The sequence below is a fragment of the Tupaia chinensis genome, unplaced genomic scaffold, assembly GCF_000334495.1.
Source record: "Tupaia chinensis unplaced genomic scaffold, TupChi_1.0 Scaffold000290_1, whole genome shotgun sequence".
Taxonomy (NCBI): Eukaryota; Metazoa; Chordata; class Mammalia; order Scandentia; family Tupaiidae; genus Tupaia; species Tupaia belangeri.
The window spans coordinates 4,528,609-4,547,675 of record NW_006159775.1 but is presented as its reverse complement, the minus strand read 5'-3'; the positions used below and the strand labels follow the sequence as shown (position 1 = coordinate 4,547,675).

The following is a 19,067-nucleotide window of genomic DNA, read 5'->3' as shown; positions in this document are numbered from 1 at the left end:
GTGGATACGGAAAAGCACACACACACACATATATATATATATATATCAGTCATATATATGTGCGTCTGTATGTATTTATATATCTATGCTAACAACAACAAAAAAAATCATTGTTACTGGTGCTTAGGCTTTGTACCAGTAGGTGCCAAGATTGATTGGTGATGTCTGCAGTGGGCAAGGGTCAGGCGAAGTGGTCCATGAGCCTTATGATTGCCACCCCTGTGCTACATGACATGACTATCTCACCACTACTAGTTCTATCTGTAAATCTGGGATAGGAAGACATGTTTCACATAAAAAGCTTATGCTTGCCTTGGCTTGTTACAATAGAGTAACATGAGTATGAGGATTGAAATGTCCAAAATACACAAATACCTGCCAAGAGAGCTGCTTTAAACTGTAAAGATCACAGGAGAACAGGTGCCTTCAATTCTAAGGGTCATATTCTCTGAGTGATAGGAAACTAGAGTGTGCATAATGGGGGGAACAAGGCTGGCAGCGATGACAGGAAACACAGCAGACAGAATTCAGGTTGCTTCTTTTGAAGAAGATAAGATGTACATTACAGCTGACTTCAACTTTTTTTATGATCTGACAAAGAGAAGTGGGGTGGACCTATTTTGGTTTGCCTAGACGTAAGAAATAGTTGAAAGTTACACAGAGGTAAATTTCAACTCAGTATTATGACAGATTCCTTAAAAGGAAAAAAAAAATATCATTGGCACTGCCAACAACAGAACGAGCTGCAGAGGAGGGAGCTCACAGTCCTGACTACGTCCAGACCAGAGGCAATGACTACCAGACAGTGAAGGCCACGAGGGATTCCTTTCTGGCCAGAAATTCAGAGGAGAGAGCCACAGACACTGTGCTCATTCTAGGTCCTGGCTGAAGGTGTTGTCTATGCGGAAAGAATCAGTTACAGTTTGTGAGGGCTCATGCCAGTCCGAGTTGCTTCCAAGAGAATCCAGGTGCCCTTATCTCTGAATTTCTCAGCTTTTTGCAGCATCTTTTCTAAGACATTGGCCCTCCCATGCTAGCTCAGAGCTAAGCCCCACTATGCTATTCTGCTTAAAGGTATGACCTCCCCTACTCCCAGTCCAGAACAGCCCCTCTTCCACCACCCTGTCTAGCGTGAACTGGCTGGTGAGAAGACGAGGTTGCAGCGGGACCTGGCAAGGAGACTTACATGTTGTGCAGCCCTGAAGAATAGTAGGACAAGGTGGGGCTGGGAGAGCGAGTCTGTGGCCGCGCTGGCTTGACTGTGCGAGGAGGGATGGAGGGACTTGTGGACAGAGGCTTTGCGCTTCGGGGTGGAACAGGTGGGGCGTTCAGGAGCCGGCACTCTTCCCTGACCTGGCGCAGGAAAGAACACTCCAGGTTAGCAACAGACGGACAATCCACCAGGGCCAGCTCCATCCTGAGGGGTCGAGCTGCTGCTCTCAACATCAGGCAGGTGAGCAAAGGAGAAAGACGGCAAACACGAGGCTGCCACAGATAAAACCAGACGCCGTCACGTCCTTCCTGGGACAGACTGATTTCCAAACACGGCTTGGCGATTGCCAGATGCTGCTGAAACATAGCAAGTCATGCGAAATACGGCAAGTTAACATGTCTTTGGATGCAATTTAGAGAGCTAGTGAAATGCAAGGACAGATAAACAGAAATATTAAGAAAATAAAGACATTAGGCATTCACGATCTTAACAGAGAATTAAATGCTCCTATGGAATTGTGTTTTTTCACTGTTCTAACTGAATTTGATTGGATCCAAACCTTAGGGAACAGTGGACCTTCTCCAGGGTTACAGCTCCTGAGGTTCAGGGCTTCTCATGTAAATGTGTGTGTGAATCACCTGGGATCTTGTTTAAAATGCAGTTTCTGACTCAGCAGAGCTAGGATGGGGCCTGAGGACCCACATTTTCTTTCTTTACTTTTTTTTTTAAATCGCCAGAGGGTATGTACATGAGAGAGAGAGAGAGAGAGAGACAGACAGACACACACACACACACACACACACACACACACAGAGAACTTCCTAATGGGCTGTGGTCATGCTTCAGTGTCCCCTCCATATCTTCATGCTGTCAGGATTTGGGTCATGCATCACACATGCCCAACACTTTTTTTCTTCTTCTTCTTTTCCCTCCCAAGCTTCTGGAGCTGGGATTTGAACCATAGTCAGTCATTTAGGATCCAGTTCCCTTTATCATGAGGCGATGGGGCACCCTCTGAGTGTCAGCATTTCTCTCAAGTACCCAGGTGATCCAATGCTGCTTGGGCTCAGACCATAGTTTGAGAAACAAGGTTGCAGAAGGGGTCATGAGGCAGCTCTCCAAATCCAAGATCGTCTTTCTTATAAAAGCTGCCTTGGCCCAGCCTCAGTAGCCTGTGCTGTTAAGACATAGGCTGAGACCACATGGGAGACCCAGGTTTGATTCTTGGCCCACTTTAAAAAAAGCCAGATGTGGTGACGCAGGGCTGTATTCTGGTTATTCAAGACGCTGAGGCGGGAGGACTATGTCTTTAAAAAAAAAAAGACCTGCTGCTCCCAACCCCCCCACCTTCCCTTCATCTTCACACAGGAGGGACTCTGGGTGACCTATGATGTCTGTGGCTCCTGGAGCCTGCCTGCCTCTAGGCCAGTGTGCTTTCCACTCACTGCAGGCAACTCAGAATACGATTCTAAAGAGTGGACATCTGAAATGTACTTCTCTGTGTCAGGCAGCAGGGGGCAGTTTATGCCCAAGCTGCAGAGATAAAAAGAGAGCCAATTACGACTCCATCAAAAATGCTGTGCTTTGAAGCATGCTTGTCTGCTTCTAGGCCATGTTCCCACCAAGTTTTTCACCTTGGCCTTCAACTCCTTTCTGGCCAAGCAGCTCTGGAGTCATAAAGACAAGGAAATAGCCAGCTCCCATTAGCTCTGGTATTGAGTTTGCTTAAGATGGAATGAAATGGGATCACATGATTATACACTGTATCTTATACCACCCACACTGACCGCACACCAGGCCTCTAACTGGCGTTCCACGCTTGATTCACTGGCCAGAGAAACCAGCCATTACAGGAAAGTCATGGGACCACATGCAGCCAGACAAACCTCAATTCTAAGTAAAATGGAAGCAATTTAAAGTCTCTTGGCCACTTCATAACACTGCAGTAAGGTACTGTACAGAGGAAATCAGATCCCACATGGTGACCAGGGTTCGAGTCCTAGTCCATTGGCTTGTAAAACACAGGTGCATGGAGGAAAAAGGTTGCACATGACTAGGCCCTTCTAGGGGGTACTTTTTTCTTCCCTTGTTCCCCTTCTCATGCAGGCATATGTGCCCTTTGGTGAAAGAAAGACAAAAAAAAGGAAGAAAGAATAAAGAAAGAAAGAAAAAGAAAGAAAGAAAGAAAGAAAGAAAGAAAGAAAGAAAGAAAGAAAGAAAGAAAGAAGGAAGGAAGAAAGAGAGAGAGAGAGAGAGAGAGAGAGAAAGACAAAGTCTCACACACTGCATTTCTTCCTGGAGCTGGAGATGACTGCTCCTAACCTGCAGGACTGCTACCCTGGGTTACTGGAGTCTGTTGGATTGGTATGAGGCAGGCTTTTCATCTGGAGGTCTTTAGGCTAAAACAAAATACTTGGAGATGTGTTCCTCAACAGCTGCAGACTTTCCTCTTTTGAACTTTCAAAAAGGTGGTTAAGAACTGTACAGAGGAAGCCAGATCCCCTATGGCCAACTGGGGTTTGAATCCTGTCATCCGAGGAAACATGCTGGGGAAGTCCCTGCACGTCCAGGGTCTGATGGATAGAGAACTGGAGAAAGGAGGATTGTGGTGTGACCAGGCCCCGTTGAGGGGGTGCTTTCTCTCTCAAGTGCATGCAAGAGCCCCATCATGAATAAAGAGAAAAGGGGATACAAAGGGGGTACTACAGAAAGGAAGGCCAGGAGGAAACAAGGATTGGGCATTGAGGATAGGGGGTTGTTTTGCTGGCCTGGGGGAAGGCTCATGCACCATTTTGGGGCCTTCTTAAGAAGCTGAGAACCAAGTAAGGCACTGAAGCTCTGGCAGGTCACCCCCCTCCTTAGATTGGGGAGGGGTTAATATATAGTGGTTACTTCATAATATGTATTTGCGTGACCTTCCTTCCGTCTTGTTAGTGAATTATATGGTAGCTAGTTGTGTGTGTGTGTGTGTTTTCAGGGAATATCTAGAGAATATAAATGGATGAGTGTAACTTTATTATAGGTGTGCTTATAGTAACAGGAGTCATAGAAAACATAAGGAGATAAGGAATCTATCAATTAACTTTATATACATACATACATATATATATACAATCCACATGTAAATATATATATGTATGTGTATGTATATATATGAAAATTTTTAAGAGATTTTTGTTATATGGCATGTACTCACTGGAGACACAGAGAAAGACAGAGAGAAAGAGAGAGACTGAGAAATCATCCCCCCCAGGGTGGAATGGCCATGCCACAATCCCTTCTCTTCCATTCTCCTCTTGGGATTTTGGGCACACACGCACATGCACCCAGTGTGAGTTTCAAGTTACTGGATTCAGGATTCAAACTGCATTCATCTTGTGGGAGTCTAGCACCTTAACCACTATGCCACCTGCTGATCCAACTTTTAATTTAAAATAAATAAGTCCATTACTTCTCAATACTGGGTTAGAATAGAACATGAGGAAAACATGACTAAAGCTGAATTCATTGTAGGATTTTTCTAAATTTTGAAATTAGTCATTAAATATGACATTTCATCAGCGACTGCTTGCCTGACATGTCAATTATGATATGCCGAGATGTCAATTACAACATGCATGTTAACGTGAAATAATTGACTGACCTAGGTTTTGGAACTCAGTAAAGCAGCCAGTTGTAGTTGAATTTGACCTAAGGGATGTCTTCTCTTCCTGTTCTTATAACCAACCCAATACCCAAGGTCACTTAGAGTTGGTTCTGCCACCTCCTTCATAACCAGGTAGTCCTTAAAGGCTTTCTAATAGGTTCTTATAATGTGGGAGGCATGGGTAGGGGTGCAGGTGAAAAAAAGCCAAACCTCAAAAGAGAATTTGAAACACAGAAAGCTTCTAGGGTGGTACATGACTCCTAAAAGGAGTTAGAGAACTATTGTGTGTGTGAGAGAGAGAAAAAGAGAGGAAGAGAGATGGGGGGTGGGGGGAAGGAAGGGAAAGAAAAAGAAAGAGAAATTGTGTTTGTGTGATTCCTACTCTTAGGAGATGGGACGCTGTCAGTGAAGACAAGACTATGAGGCCAGAGGAAGACTTTCTTCTGATATGAGGGCAGATTGGGTGTAATTAAGTGGAAGAACTAGGCTGACCTGAAACACACTTTGGAAAAAAAGGGATTAAAGGAAAACAAAACAAAACAAAAACAAAAACAACGTCAAAGCGATCCCATCCATGACAAGAATTTCAGGTGTCATCCTGATGAGGCACAAAGGGCGGGGCATCCACTGCACCAGGCAGAGAGGGAGTGTGCTTCCGCGGTGGGCCTGCTGAGGACCCTGCAGACCTGCTTCCACTTGGCTTTGTTTCTTCCACCCCGTTCCTGTGTATATGACTGTGCCAATGAAGTCGTATTTCACAGCGTTTCATGGGAAAAAGTGTACACCTTTATGGAATGGACACATTTTGGGATTCAGAAGTGAGGGTCTGTTGCGCCATCTTACTTCCTAATTCTTTTGCCCTAGGATGGTAACCATTCTATTGTCCTTTGCTTCTTGACTGGATTCAACATGGGACATTTATATCTAATTTGGGAGGAAGGTAGCTGGGCTTTAAATGAATTTTATCTGACAATAAAAGATAATTTACAAGACTAGATGGCCAATCGCCCTATTTCCAGTTTTCTCTCATATTCAATTTCACTTTTAAGTGCTACATTTTCAGCACATTCCTCCTAAAAGCCTCAGCGTGTGGCTTTCATCATGTTACTTTGCATCTCCAGTGGCCCTTCCTCTGATTCCTAGACACGGGCCAGCCTCTCCTGCAGCCCTCTACAGTCAGGCTCCATCCCATCTTCCCAGCGATTTCTCCTACTCCTCCTCTACACGGACACACAGGTCCCTGCAAAGTGAGGGATTTAGTGTCATCTCGACATACTTTGTGCTCTCTGGCCCCTTTCTCTGCATTAGCATTTCCTCTTCCTTCCCATCTAAAGGCCAATTCCTACGGCCCAGCCCCAAATGTCACATGCTCTGTCTGGGACCACAAAAGCAGCCACCAGACCCAACTCCTGTTTCTGAAGTTGGCTAATCTGCGATTACACGACTCATTTCCATGCATATTTCATTAGCCTGAAGTCTAATAACAACAATGACATCGTTATTGTTATCCTATGGATGGTAGCATTTGGGGAACTTGTCACTTTTGGCACAAGTATGTTGCAAATAACGCTAAGTCGAAGTTAATGGATGTCACAAAAAATACAACAAAAAACACTTTTATTTTTACACAAATAGGAGAGAATGCTCTTTGTATTTTACTGTGGATTTATTATTGATGAGGTATTTGGGTTGAATGTTAGGTTTCTTGCGACACCTGTATCAATGTCATGTTGGAGGAAAAAAAGTGCCAACAGCCCTGGCACGTGTGACCATCAGCTCCTTCACCACGCATGACATAGTCTCAGAGTGAAAATAATAATGATGGGACTCTTAAACCCAGAAGTGCTGTAACTTTAATTGTCAGCCCCCCTCAAGATAACTACGAATTCTAAGACAAGATGCAGTAGAATATATTGTAACTGGCAACTAATGCCCTTTTAAAAAAATTCCCAACTCAACCTTGAAGACATCTCCTGGCAACCTACGAGGGAGCAGTACCTGTACTGTCAGGAAGGAAACACCAACACTCGTGTTAAGTACGGGATGGCGCTGTTTTGAGGTGAGTGTTTCCATTCATTGCAGATAGTGGGTGACCTCTGCCTATCTGGAGGTAATTTCTGGTAGTTGTAGCTTGGGTGTTCACAGAGAAGCTCCTGGCACCAAAGTCCTACTGCTCACGACAGGGTCAATGGGCAGAGTGCAGATTCAGAGGCAAACTCTCATTTGTACCCAGACCCCAGCTGCATGGACAATTCCCTGGTCTAAAGCTTTTCTTTCCAGTTACACTGTAGCTTCATCCTCTTACCCTTGTTCCTTCACAGTCAGTCTTTCTCCTTTCTAAAATGTTCAATGATTCAATTCTGATCAAATCTAAGATGCCACTGCTCTGGTGTTAATACCACTTTCCTTGGTATTCTTACGGCAGATTGCTAACCTAAAGATAAATATTGGGTCATTGGGAAAGTCGTGATGGGTTTTTGCATTAAAAAACATGGACAAATACATCATGACTTTCCAGACAACCTAATAGAAGGCAAACTCATTGAAAGGTAGAATTAGTGAGTCCTGTTATTTCTAGAGCTGTCACTTTTCTTCAGTTTATGAGGTATACTCATAGGGAGACATAGCCAAATGACTGCCATTTGGCAAATAACTGCTATTTGACACACTAAAATAATCTAAAAAGGGGAATCTGAATTAGCTGTACAGGTCCTGGGGCTAATGGGCAGGATTAGAGGCACTATCTACTTCCATTGTACCCCTGAGTCTGAAGAACATGACCACTGGTGCTAAGCATGGGGGTGGCGCTCTGTTTTAAAGTGGGTGTTATCCACCTCTTACATACTCTGCTAATTCCATTTTGCTACTTATTTGTTCAGATATATGATAAGGACCTTCTGTACGCTCATTTAGCTAATGCTGAGTACACAACAATCAATGAGTAACTCATGGAATTTATGAGGGAGAGAGAGAAACACATTAATTAAGATATGGAGATTCCTCAGAAACTTACAAATAGAACTATCATACCACCCTGTAATTCCACTCTGAGAATATTTACTCAAAGGATAGAAAAACCCTCAGTTGGAAAAACACTTGCACGTCCATGTTTACTGCAGCATTACTTACAATCACTAGGACATGGAATCAACCCAAATGTCCAAAAATAGACAAATAGATTGAAAAAATGTGGCATATGTACTTTATGGAATACTACTCAGTAATAAAATACAATGAGACTGTGAGATTTGATGCAAAGTGGACAAATATGGAAGATGTAATGCTAAGTGAAGCAAACTTGAGTATGAAACACAGACTGTATGTCTCCAGTCACTATATACTGTATGTCTACACTATACAGGAGAAAATGAAAGATTGGAAGGTAGAGTAGTAGGAAGGGCAATGTAGATACTAGACATAGTAAGGAAAGGGGTAATATGGGGGTAGATAATAGAGGAAGAGAGGGAGAGAAACAGGAGAGATTAAAACAATGTATCTTGTTGACACAAAAATGAAAAGTTCTTTGCTGATGATAATGTATATGGCAATGTCTTTGTCTTGACTGATATGCACCATATTTATGCTGGAAAAAGCAATGTTGTACACTGTAGGGATATATAGTGATTAAATGTAAAATTTGAAAAACCAAAAACAAAGAAATAAGGAAAAAAATAAATAAGCTATTGTGTAATTAAAAAAAAATGAAGGGATCTTTAAAAGGTTTGTAGAGAATGTGTAGTATGAAAAATCATGCATGGATTTCAGTTTTATTTTTCTTTTGCACCAAAAATCCCTGTTGTATTTTAATTCCACTTTCCATGAACTTTTTGAAACACCCTTGTACAAATTGGGAGGTATAATAATGGAAGTATGTCCAAGAGCTTGTGAGAATACTGCAAACTTACTCAAGGTGACAGAAGAAGAACTCATTCTAGAAATATTACTAAGAAAGTCCCAACAAAGAATGACATGTATACCAAAGTATAGAAGCACAAAGAACAACCAGAATGATGCTCCGGTCAGGGCTTAGATGATGAGACAAGTACTAGTGTCATTGATCAGACAGGGAGTTAGAAGAACAGGACTTGGGAGAAACCAAGGTGTTCAATTTTTAATATACTGTGTTTGAGCTCCATGTTCTACTGATACAGAATCAGAAGTCATGACAACATTGAGATCCCAGATGGAAAGTGAAGAAGACTGAACCTCTTGCAGGATGAACAGAAGAGGAAACAAAGAAGGGGGAAAAAAAAGTCATCCCATCTCACTGCTCCCAGAGTAGAACCACGACAGCACTGCCAACAAAGAAGCCAAAGGAGGGAAGATTGCAGAGGAGTCATTGTGTAAAGATGGAGGGAGGCCGGGGGCTGAGAAGAGGACTGGAAGAGGTTCACCAAATGTGACAATTAGCAGGTCACTGGAGAGCTCAGCAAGTGAGGTTGAAGTAAGTGAGGGGAACCAAAGTCAGACCCTAGTTGGTCAAAGCTAGATGGGGAGATGAGAGTGGAGTTAGAGCAGACCACTCTTTGGCTGGAAAGGAAGGGGTAAGGCAGCATGAGAAAGGGGCATTGGTTTGAAGGAGGAAAGTCTATTTTTTTAAAAAGAATTATTTTATTTAATTCTATTTATTTATTTAAATTTGACCAATTTATTCATTCATTTATTTTAATTTGACCAGAGATAGACACACACACACACACACACACAGAGAGAGAGAGAGAGAGAGAGAGAGAGAGAGAGAGAGAGAGAAACCAAGACACCAGGTCCTGGACTCAAACTACAGTCAGCCATGTGGGAGTCCAGTGTCCTTAACCACCACGCCAACTACTGGCCCCCTGTCAATTTTTTTTTTTAATCTTTTAAAACTTAGAAGAGATTTGAAAAATGCGCCTAGGTATGTGCATGCACATCACGTAGAGGTTAAGTGCACTCTGATTCTGGAGACTCCATGCTCTCCTTTCATTTAAGAATAGAGGGAAGAACAGCTATTTTCCAATTGCTCTCCGTCTTTGGATCGGTATCACTAGCCACATAAAAACTAGAAGAATAATTAATGATAACTTAGCAAGTAACAAAAGCAAAGTTGAAATACACCTAACAGAAGAAATGGTTTGGAAAGCTTCATGTTTCTAAGTGAAGATGGTCAAGAAAGTCAAATCGACTCTTATCTATCTTTGGTTAAAACAAAATCCATCATGGAATGGGGTCATTTTCTTTACTTTCAGATTACTGTCCAGAAAGTTTAACTTGATTTCCTGGTTCTCGGGAATAGGCGTTTAACCTTCTTTCCCCTTTCTACTCCCTACAGCTCTTTTGTATGGTTGAGAGGGAACAGAACACAGGGTAAAAGATGAATAATTTCTAACAATGAAAAACAAGGTTTTCTCTATGAGTAGCCAATGTTAAACATAATGCGTGAAAATTTGTTAACTGTACATAGTTCATTATTGCAAGGCTAGAAAATAAGGATACATACAGATGTTCGGAGGACAGAAACTCAAACACTGTAAACAATTGGAATATTTTATATGTTACTTAGGAACAAATTTCTTTCTCCTGTTACATGTATCTTCCTCTAATACTTCTTGGGTATTAAAAGAGTATGAGAAATAAATGACACACCAAGTGTTTATGAAATAGCACAGCGTGAGAATGGGGTCTTTTAGAAATGATGACATTTCTTGGAAAGCCTTAATTTCTTGGAACTTCCTGTTCATTTTCTATGGAAGGAACACTTTGGTCCCCTGTAATAACTGGACCAATGAGACTGCGTAAGAAAGGTAAATGGAACACTTAACTATAATGCATTCTGTGCTTAACAGTCTTTGAATATCCTTTTGCCTCCCCCCCCAAAAAAAAATCAATTTTGTAACAATGATTGCTCAATTTTTACATACAAGATGCGACATCTGATGGTGGCTGCTGAGCCAGCCACACTTCCTTAGTTTACAGTCTAAAATCTACTGTCACATGCCTGGGGTGGGGGTGGTGCACGCATGCACGCTCGTGTGTGTGTGTGTGTGTGTGTGTGTGTGTGTGTGTAGGAAAACACCCTGTCTCAGACAGCACTACTGCAGAACTAGAAGCAATTGCTAGAGAGATGGTGAACTACTTAGGCAAAGTAAGGACCATTTTGTTTCCACACTGAACAACCATTCAGAAACTACATTCGCCAGAGGTGAGCTTGAGCCCAAACTGGACTCACCTTTATTTTAAATTTTCATCTCTAAAGCGCCAGACGTTGGCAATGCAAAGAAAGGCGTTTTGTAACCATGCTTCCTTGAACTTTGTAACTTTGCCTTCGCTGCCTGCCCTCTGCCCTGTATCTTACATTTCTTCCCACACTCCCTCTCCCAGATAACAAAATCATTACAGCCTTAAGAAATCTTATTTATAAAGAGGCTTTTATACAAGGAGTTCATAACCCTGTCACATAGCCATCAGTGGATGTTTTCAGCCAAACAGAAATTAAAGTTTAATAATGACAAAGTGCAATAAATGAAGGTCTATTTGATTAATTACGCAAAGGCAAATGTGATTTACAGTCAAAATCCTGATTCCCAGATGCATATGTTTCTTTCTTCCAGTTATATACATGGATGATAAGGACCTCAGACAGACCTTTCTCTGAAATGGGCTCCAATATTGAAGCCCCAGGCAAGCAAGGCAAGGGGGCACCAAGAAGGGCAAGCAATTCTGAAAGGAAGTACTTGTTTAACATCTAAAGAGCATCCATGGACTCAGAAGAAGTATTAATATACGTGATTGGGGCACAGAATGAAGACCTTCCCTGAGCCAAGCAAATCATACAGGATAGCTACACTTAACTAGTACCTCGCCCATTAATGTGAATTTATACAAGTGGCTACCTAAGAGTGCAGATTTAAAATAAGGCTTATCCAATGGAATACTATAATGATCTTTATTAACATTCTAATCATTGAGATTTTCAACAGATACAGACAAAAAAAACAAAACAAAACAAAACAAAAAACAGCCTAGAAGGTTTCATGTAAAAACAACCCACATGAAACAGAAGACAATTAGTTTTTTTTTTTTGAGAGGTTTTTTTTTTTTTTTTTTTTTTTTTGCTCAAGGGGGGCACTGCGTACACTCGCCAGACAGACAGAGAGAGACAGAGAGACAGAAAGCGAGAAATCACCCCCTAGGCGGGGATGGCCACGCCGCAATCCTTTCTCCTCCATTCTCCTCTCGGGATCTTGGGCACGCATGCACATGCGCCCGGCGTGAGTTTAAGCCACTGAGTCCGGGACTTGAACTGCAGTCGACTACATGGGAGTCCAGCGACATAGCCATGAGGCTATGTCCAAAGGGGCACAGTCATGCTGCAGTCCCTTCTCTTGCATTTCTCCTCCTGATGGGATTTTGGGTGCACATGCCCATGCACTTTCAAGATGCTGGGCCAGGATTCCAATTGTTTGGTTGGCCATGTGGAATCTGACTCCCTTAATCAGTAGGACATGGGGCTAGCTCAATGCCTTTTCTAATACTAACTGCTGGTCCCCAGAAGGCAATTAGTTTTAAAGTCCTTAAAAGGCAATAATAATTTAGTCCTTCTATTTCAGTTAATAAATGGGAACATAGGTATGACTTGCTTACAGAGTGCTCCACAGAAGTTGTAACTAAAATTTACTGCCAAATGCCCTAGGAGACCTCGTTAACTAGCGGAATCCTGAGTGAATCTTTCTGTACTGCAGTTACTTTGAAAAGTAAATAATCACTTCTAGATTAATCATTTTAGTACCTAAAGTTGAACATGAATACATCAGATTTAAGACATCTGTCCTCTGGGGGCTTGCAGGCAGCGTGGTGGTTAAGGTGCTGGACTCCTGCATGGCCGACCATGGTTTGAGTCCTGGATCTGGCAGCTTGCTTTCTCACTTTCCCTTCCTCTCTTTCTCTGTCTCTCTCTTGTCAAATTAAATAATAATAATAATAATAATAGTAAGTAGAATGAAAAAAAAATTCTTTAAAAAAAGAAATCTGTCCTTAATGCCTTTTTCTTCTTTTTCTTTTCTTTTCTTTCTTTTTTTTTTTTAATTTCCAGAAGGCAGATGCATTCACCAGAGAGAGACACAGAGAGAGGGAGAGAGAAAAAGCCCTTTCCAATGGGGCACAGTCACGCTGCAGTCCCTTCTCCTCCTGATGGGATTTTGGGTGCACATGCCCATGCACTGTCAAGATGCTGGGCCAGGATTCCAATTGTGTGGTTGGCCATGTGGAACCTGACTCCCTTAATCACTAGGACATGAGGCTAGCTCAATGCCTTTTCTAATACTAATCCTTGATGGAGGGGAAAAGAAATTCAGGGGAGAGTCAATTCTCCTAGCTACTTCCCCCAGTTTATAAACAACTGTGGTGCTTTCTTAACTTGAGTAGTAACATGAGGCCCCTAATTCTGTAGGGTGGACATGTCCCTGGTTATGAGGTCCGGTAGCTCCATCATGACTTAGTGTAGCCATGCCCAAAGAATGGAGTTGGTATTGGAGGAAGAACACAGGGGGAAAACCCTCTAAAACTCACTCTCCCTAAATTGCAATCCATCCTATATTAAATTATTGCCACTATTTATTTTGAGTGCGGACCAAGCACCAAGGCAAAGTGCCAAGTACTCTGTATGACACACTAAAGTTATTTTCCCCACAGGGATAGATTTAGGGAGGTTCAATATTTTGCCCAAGGTCTGAAGCCGCTAAGTGGTAGAGAAAGGATTAAAATCCTTTGTGTCTTCTAGATGCACACCGCATGCCTTGAATTATCACACAGTGTGATAATTCAGACCCTTTTTCTCCAGAATTTCTATGAGCGGGGACATGGAGACTCCGAGCATGCTTGGTACCTCCTTCTACTTTCTCTTCAGTTGTTCAGCCTGTCTGGGGTAGACTCACCCACACCAACTTACTTTTCCATAGTTACATCAGTTTTTTTTCCAGTACTCCCTGGACTTGGCCCAATCAATCCGGCATTAAATTCACCCGTAAAGTATTACTTTTCTCTAGTGCCAACAATACAGTGTACTTCACTAAAGGAACTTCTAGTGTCCTAACAATAAACACGTGCCACTGGGCCAGCAGGTGGTGTGTGGTAGTTAATGCACTGGATTCCTACATGGTTGACCATGGTTCTAGTCCAGGACCTGGTGGCTTTCTTTCTCACATTTCCTCTCTCTCTCTCTCTCTCTGGTGAGTGTGCCTTGTAGCAAATTTTAAAAAAAAATTAAATAAATAATTCTTTTAAGAAAAGAGATAAACATATGCCAATTCCTCTTGTCACTCAGTCCCTATGCCCTGTTTCTCATAGGCTGTGGAAGCATCCCTGTCCATCACAAAGGTTAACAAATTCATCAGTACTGCAGTAAACTTGGTTGAACTCAGTGGTTCACCTAGAGCACTTTTATGATTTCCTCTCTCACCAGTCCCAGAAATTGATATAAATATCAGCAACCAACAGAGAGTAAAGGCATTTTTTTTTTTTTTTCTGATACTGGAGACAGATGGAGGACGTTGGTCACTGTGCTTGGAGGTCTCTGGTTAGATGCTGCCAGACAAATGGTTCTGGAAGAGTTGTGATCCTGTCATTTAAGTAACAATTTGTAATTCACTGCATGGGCCAAAGCAGTGTGAGGGTCAAACATTCTACTTAGAGAATTTCATGCTACTTTTTTTTTTTAATTCCATGCTATTACATGGTCTTCCTATTATGGCTCCCCAAGTGACATTTTCTAAAGAGGGGGAAAGAAAAAGACAACTCTTGAGGATTGTTCCTGGTAGAGTGATTTGTGTAAATACTGTATACATATTGACCAATACCAAGAAAATGAAAATGAAGAAGAGGCCTACAGTGTTAGGAAATAAAGCTTTAGAACAAGTGTATGAATCAATAGAGAGAAATCCACTTAAAAAGGACTGTCAGGCCATTCTGATCTGGGGCTACCTTGTGAAATTTTTAAAAGGTGACAGAGCCAGAACTGGGCACGCTCCCTGCATGGCCTCGGCTGCCAACAGCTCAAAGGGACACAAGCCGCTAAATCCCTTCTACCTTTTGACCCAGGAGCTGTTTACTTTTCCTTGGGCTAGTCTCATTAGGAAGGGAAGAACCTTTCATACTCTGGAGAGGCAAGAAGCAGAAATTTGTTTAAAAAAAGATTAAATAATCTCCGCAAAGATACCAGATGACTGGAGCTTTGGGTACAAGATAGAGTAACAAAATATGTTAACGGGACAAACAGATTACTCCGCCACTAAGGATTTTCTGTTTGGTCCCACAACCTGATTTTCCTCCCCACCCCGCCAGGTTTTTGCTAAAGGGCTTGCGCTCTCAGCAGAGGGAGAGAGAGAGAGAGAGAATCATACCCCAATGGGGATGGTCACACCATAATCTTTTCTCCTTCATTCTCCTCTCGGGACCCTTAATATGCATGCACATGTGCCCGGTGCGTTTTTCAAACTGCTGGGTCTGGGACTTGAACTGCAGTTGGCCATGTGGGAGTCCAGTGCCTCAACTACCACACCACCTGCTTGCCCCCTTGGTTTTCCTTTTAGGGATACGGGTGGGAAAGCACTGACGAGCACAACCCAGACGACTCAGAGTTGTAGCACACACGGGAAATAGTCTATCAGTCGGTCAACAAACATGAGTCCCTGCTATATGCCTGGTAGGACCAAAGTTCAACAGGGAAAGGTCACATGGCCATGTTTCTATGGAAGATCAGGGTTCCAACCTTTAAGTAACATCCAATAAATGACTGAGTTAAAACAACCCTCAAGTTTCCTAGGGTACTTGTTAGAAGGCATGTCCTTCTACTTTTTACCCGCACTGTCAGTGAAGGGGAAAGATGTATTCTCACCTTCACAGAAAGGGAAAAATAATGTCAAAATCTTTCGGGAAGAAAGTGCAAACACATGTCACAATTTCGGACACAAGAAAAGGACAGGCCAATATGCATGGAAGTACAGCCGTTGTACTTCTTGATTCTAACATGGCTGGGTCACATGCTGCAAAATAGTTCATTGGCCAATTGCAGGTTTCCTTCCCTTACTGTGAAAGACACCCTTTCTCTGACGCTTCCATTGCCCAGCACCTTCTATTCCTAGGACCTGGCAGGAGTTGTCACTTTCCCAGATAACGTCCAGTTGGCCTTACTGGAAAGCTCTCTGCCATCTTTAATTATTGGGTGGGAAAGCTACGACTCACGTGGTATATCTCTCTCCCAGGACTCACCCCACTGTAACTATCTGAAGGAGGTGATTTATTTAATTCCGTGGGAGCACTTGAATTTATGCCCCATTAATGTTCCCTTTTGCAAATTACAAGCTGAAGCCACATCTAACAATTATGACGTTCTCTGGATCCCACGCATATCCTAAAAATGGAAAAGTCATTTCATGGTCACAGAACCAATAAAAAATATGACTTCATTGAAATGCCTTCATTTTCAAAAAGTAAATGAAATGATTTCAGGTGTTTCTAAAAAAATATTTATGTTGATAGCATTCTATAAACACTGAACATGTTCTGATGAGATTCTCTGACGTCATAAGAAATTAGAGCTTCCACTGGAGGCCAAGATCTTTTTTCCTGTGAGATTTGCTTTTAGTTTCAAATTTAACTCTAGTGTTTTTCTTTTAGTACCAAGGTCAAGATCAGTCTCCTAATATTTATGCTCTTACTCATTTTTTCATTAGCCACAGAAAAAACAAGCAATGCTAATTTCTTACCTCTAGACTTGGTTACATAAATAACCCCAGGTGTGATCATCTTGGATAAGTCTATCAGTTGGTCAACAAACATGAGTCCCTGCTATATGCCTGGTAGGACCAAAGTTCAACAGGGAAAGGTCACATGGCCATGTTTCTATGGAAGATCAGGGTTCCAACCTTTAAGTAACATCCAATAAATGACTGAGTTAAAACAACCCTCAAGTTTCCTAGGGTACTTGTTAGAAGGCATGTCCTTCTACTTTTTACCCGGCTCTTTGGGAACACTCTTAGAGGATCTGTGACATGAATACAAGGACCTCCACTCCATGAAAACTTTCCCAACTATTCCATGACCCCTACTGAATACACGGATCTCTGGGGCCCCTGGAAGACCCTGTAAGGGTCAGGGGAAAAATCTGACCTGTAGTTTGTGGGGAGTTCTTAAGTCCTGGAATGAACAGCCCAAAGTGGATCTTCTCCAGGAAAAGCTATGCAGCAAGGAGTGATCTTCACGGACAGCTAAGCTTCGTGCTGCCTGACATTCAGCTGGCCGTGTCCTGGCTCCAGCTCATCAGCCGCCACTGCCCTTCAAGTGCCCTGTTTAACTGGCTGGCCCAACAGAACTCCTCGTTTTTCCTCCTATGTCCCAGCTTCTACACTGTCACACTACTCTGTCCAGAATGTCTATTTTCATCCCACTGTTTTTCCAATTTGTGTGTATTCTCGAGATTTATTAAAAATGTTATAATTTCCATGTGTCCTCCATCTAGAAGTTTCCCTTTCTCCTCTGAATTTCCATACATGCCATCTCTCTCCTTTTTAACTTGCGTAAGTCATAGTCTCTTTTCATCTATCACCTTTCCTGCAAAACAGAAAGGTACTAACCAGGGCTGGGAGTTGAGGTCTTACTAATGGTCTTCCTTCTGGCATTTAGCCCAGTAATTTGATGGCTTTGAAACTGGGTTCCACACAGCCCAGGGTTCCAGAGAGGTTTCCTGAGACCACCTGAGAGTAGGCAGGGTCATGAGGAAGACTCTTCTCTTGCAATCTGTGCTTCAGTCAGAGGGGCTTTGGTTTGAATTCTCTATACTGGGATTCATGCATGTATGGTTTTCTTTTTAAAGTTCTCTGCTAGAGACAGAAAAAAGCACACTAGAACTGGAATTCTCAAATGACTAGAACTACACTCAGTGCCTCTAGAACTTTCTCCCTTCAGATAAAATGAAACTCAGTGATCAGAAACAAGCAGCAAAGCTTCAGAGTGCCATCGGTCAAAGAACACGGTCAAATTAGAGGGCCCTTTCTCCTGTTCTGTGCTGACTTTTCACTTTTTATTTTTTTTAAAGAGATTTTTGCTATTGGGGCGTGTGTGCTCACCGGAGAAACAGGCAGACAGAGAGGAGAAAGTGAGAAATCACACCTCCCGGGAGAGATGGCCATGCTGCAATTCCTCCTCCATTCTCCTCTTGGGATCTTGGGCATGCATGCACATATGCCTGGCATGAGTTTTAAGTCACCAGGTCTGGGACTTGAACTGCGGTCAACTACGTGGGAGTCCAGTGACATAATCATTATGCCATCTGCTGATCCCGTGCTGACTTTTTAATATTAAAATTCAACAGAAGCCCAGTCAAGCTCTGGAGGAGGCACGTTTCAAGTATTAAACAGCCATCCTGGCACTGGTTCTGGGATGTGAGTGTGCGTGCCCGTGAACACACCCACCATGCCGTGATCTCACTGTAACTCCAGCGATAGAGAGAGTCCCAAGCGATGCTGATGATTTCTGGCCCCACTGCTCCCCTCCTGCTCCCAAATAAATTTGTTCCTCCTTCCATCTCCCCCGTCACTGGAAATGGTACCCATATCCGCTTTGCTGTTCAGGCTCAAAATCAAGGCGTTTGCTTGGTTGCTCTCTTCCCTTCACTCCCCATGTCCAATCCACAGTAAAGATGTCAGCTCCACTTCTGACACCCAGTCGGAAGCAGCTCACTCCTCCCTGCCACACTGCTACCAGTGGCCGTGTTCCAGGGTGTCACTGCCTCACACACCCGTGACTGTAATCATCTCTTCTCTGGCCTTCTGCTTCCTCCCGCCATTCCCTAGGCACCAGCAGTCATGTTTAAACCTCTCCTGTTGCAAACTCCTGAGTGTCTCATCAAATACAGAGCAAAACTCGACCTCCTCACTGGTAAAAGTGCTCTAGCTAGCATTTATATTTGACTCTAAGTTAAACAAATTTGCTCATTCTGATGATCTTCTGTGGGGAAGTTACTCATTTCCTTTTTTTTTTTTTATTTTTTAAGAATGATTAATTTTGTCATTATTATTATTTACTTTGACCAGAGAGAGAGAAAGGGAAAGTGAGAAAGCAATTTGCTATGTCTGCTTAAACTGCGATTGGCCACATGGGAGTCCAGTGCCCCAACCACCATGCCACCTAACAGCCCAGAAGTTATTCTTTAAGAAAATAAATCAGTGGATGACTGAG

General features: G+C 42.6%; 1 protein-coding gene across 2 annotated transcripts in view; it reads right to left on the bottom strand.

Annotated features, from left to right (window-relative positions):
• Positions 1 to 19,067, bottom strand: part of GAREM1 (GRB2 associated regulator of MAPK1 subtype 1) — a gene marked incomplete at its 5' end in the record, with an annotated part of 245,230 nt that overhangs the window by 4,998 nt on the left and 221,165 nt on the right. For both annotated transcript variants that reach the window (XM_006150580.3, XM_014588633.1), the window contains 1 exon segment: positions 1,187 to 1,353. In XM_006150580.3, the coding sequence (XP_006150642.2) occupies positions 1,187 to 1,353 (167 nt within the window).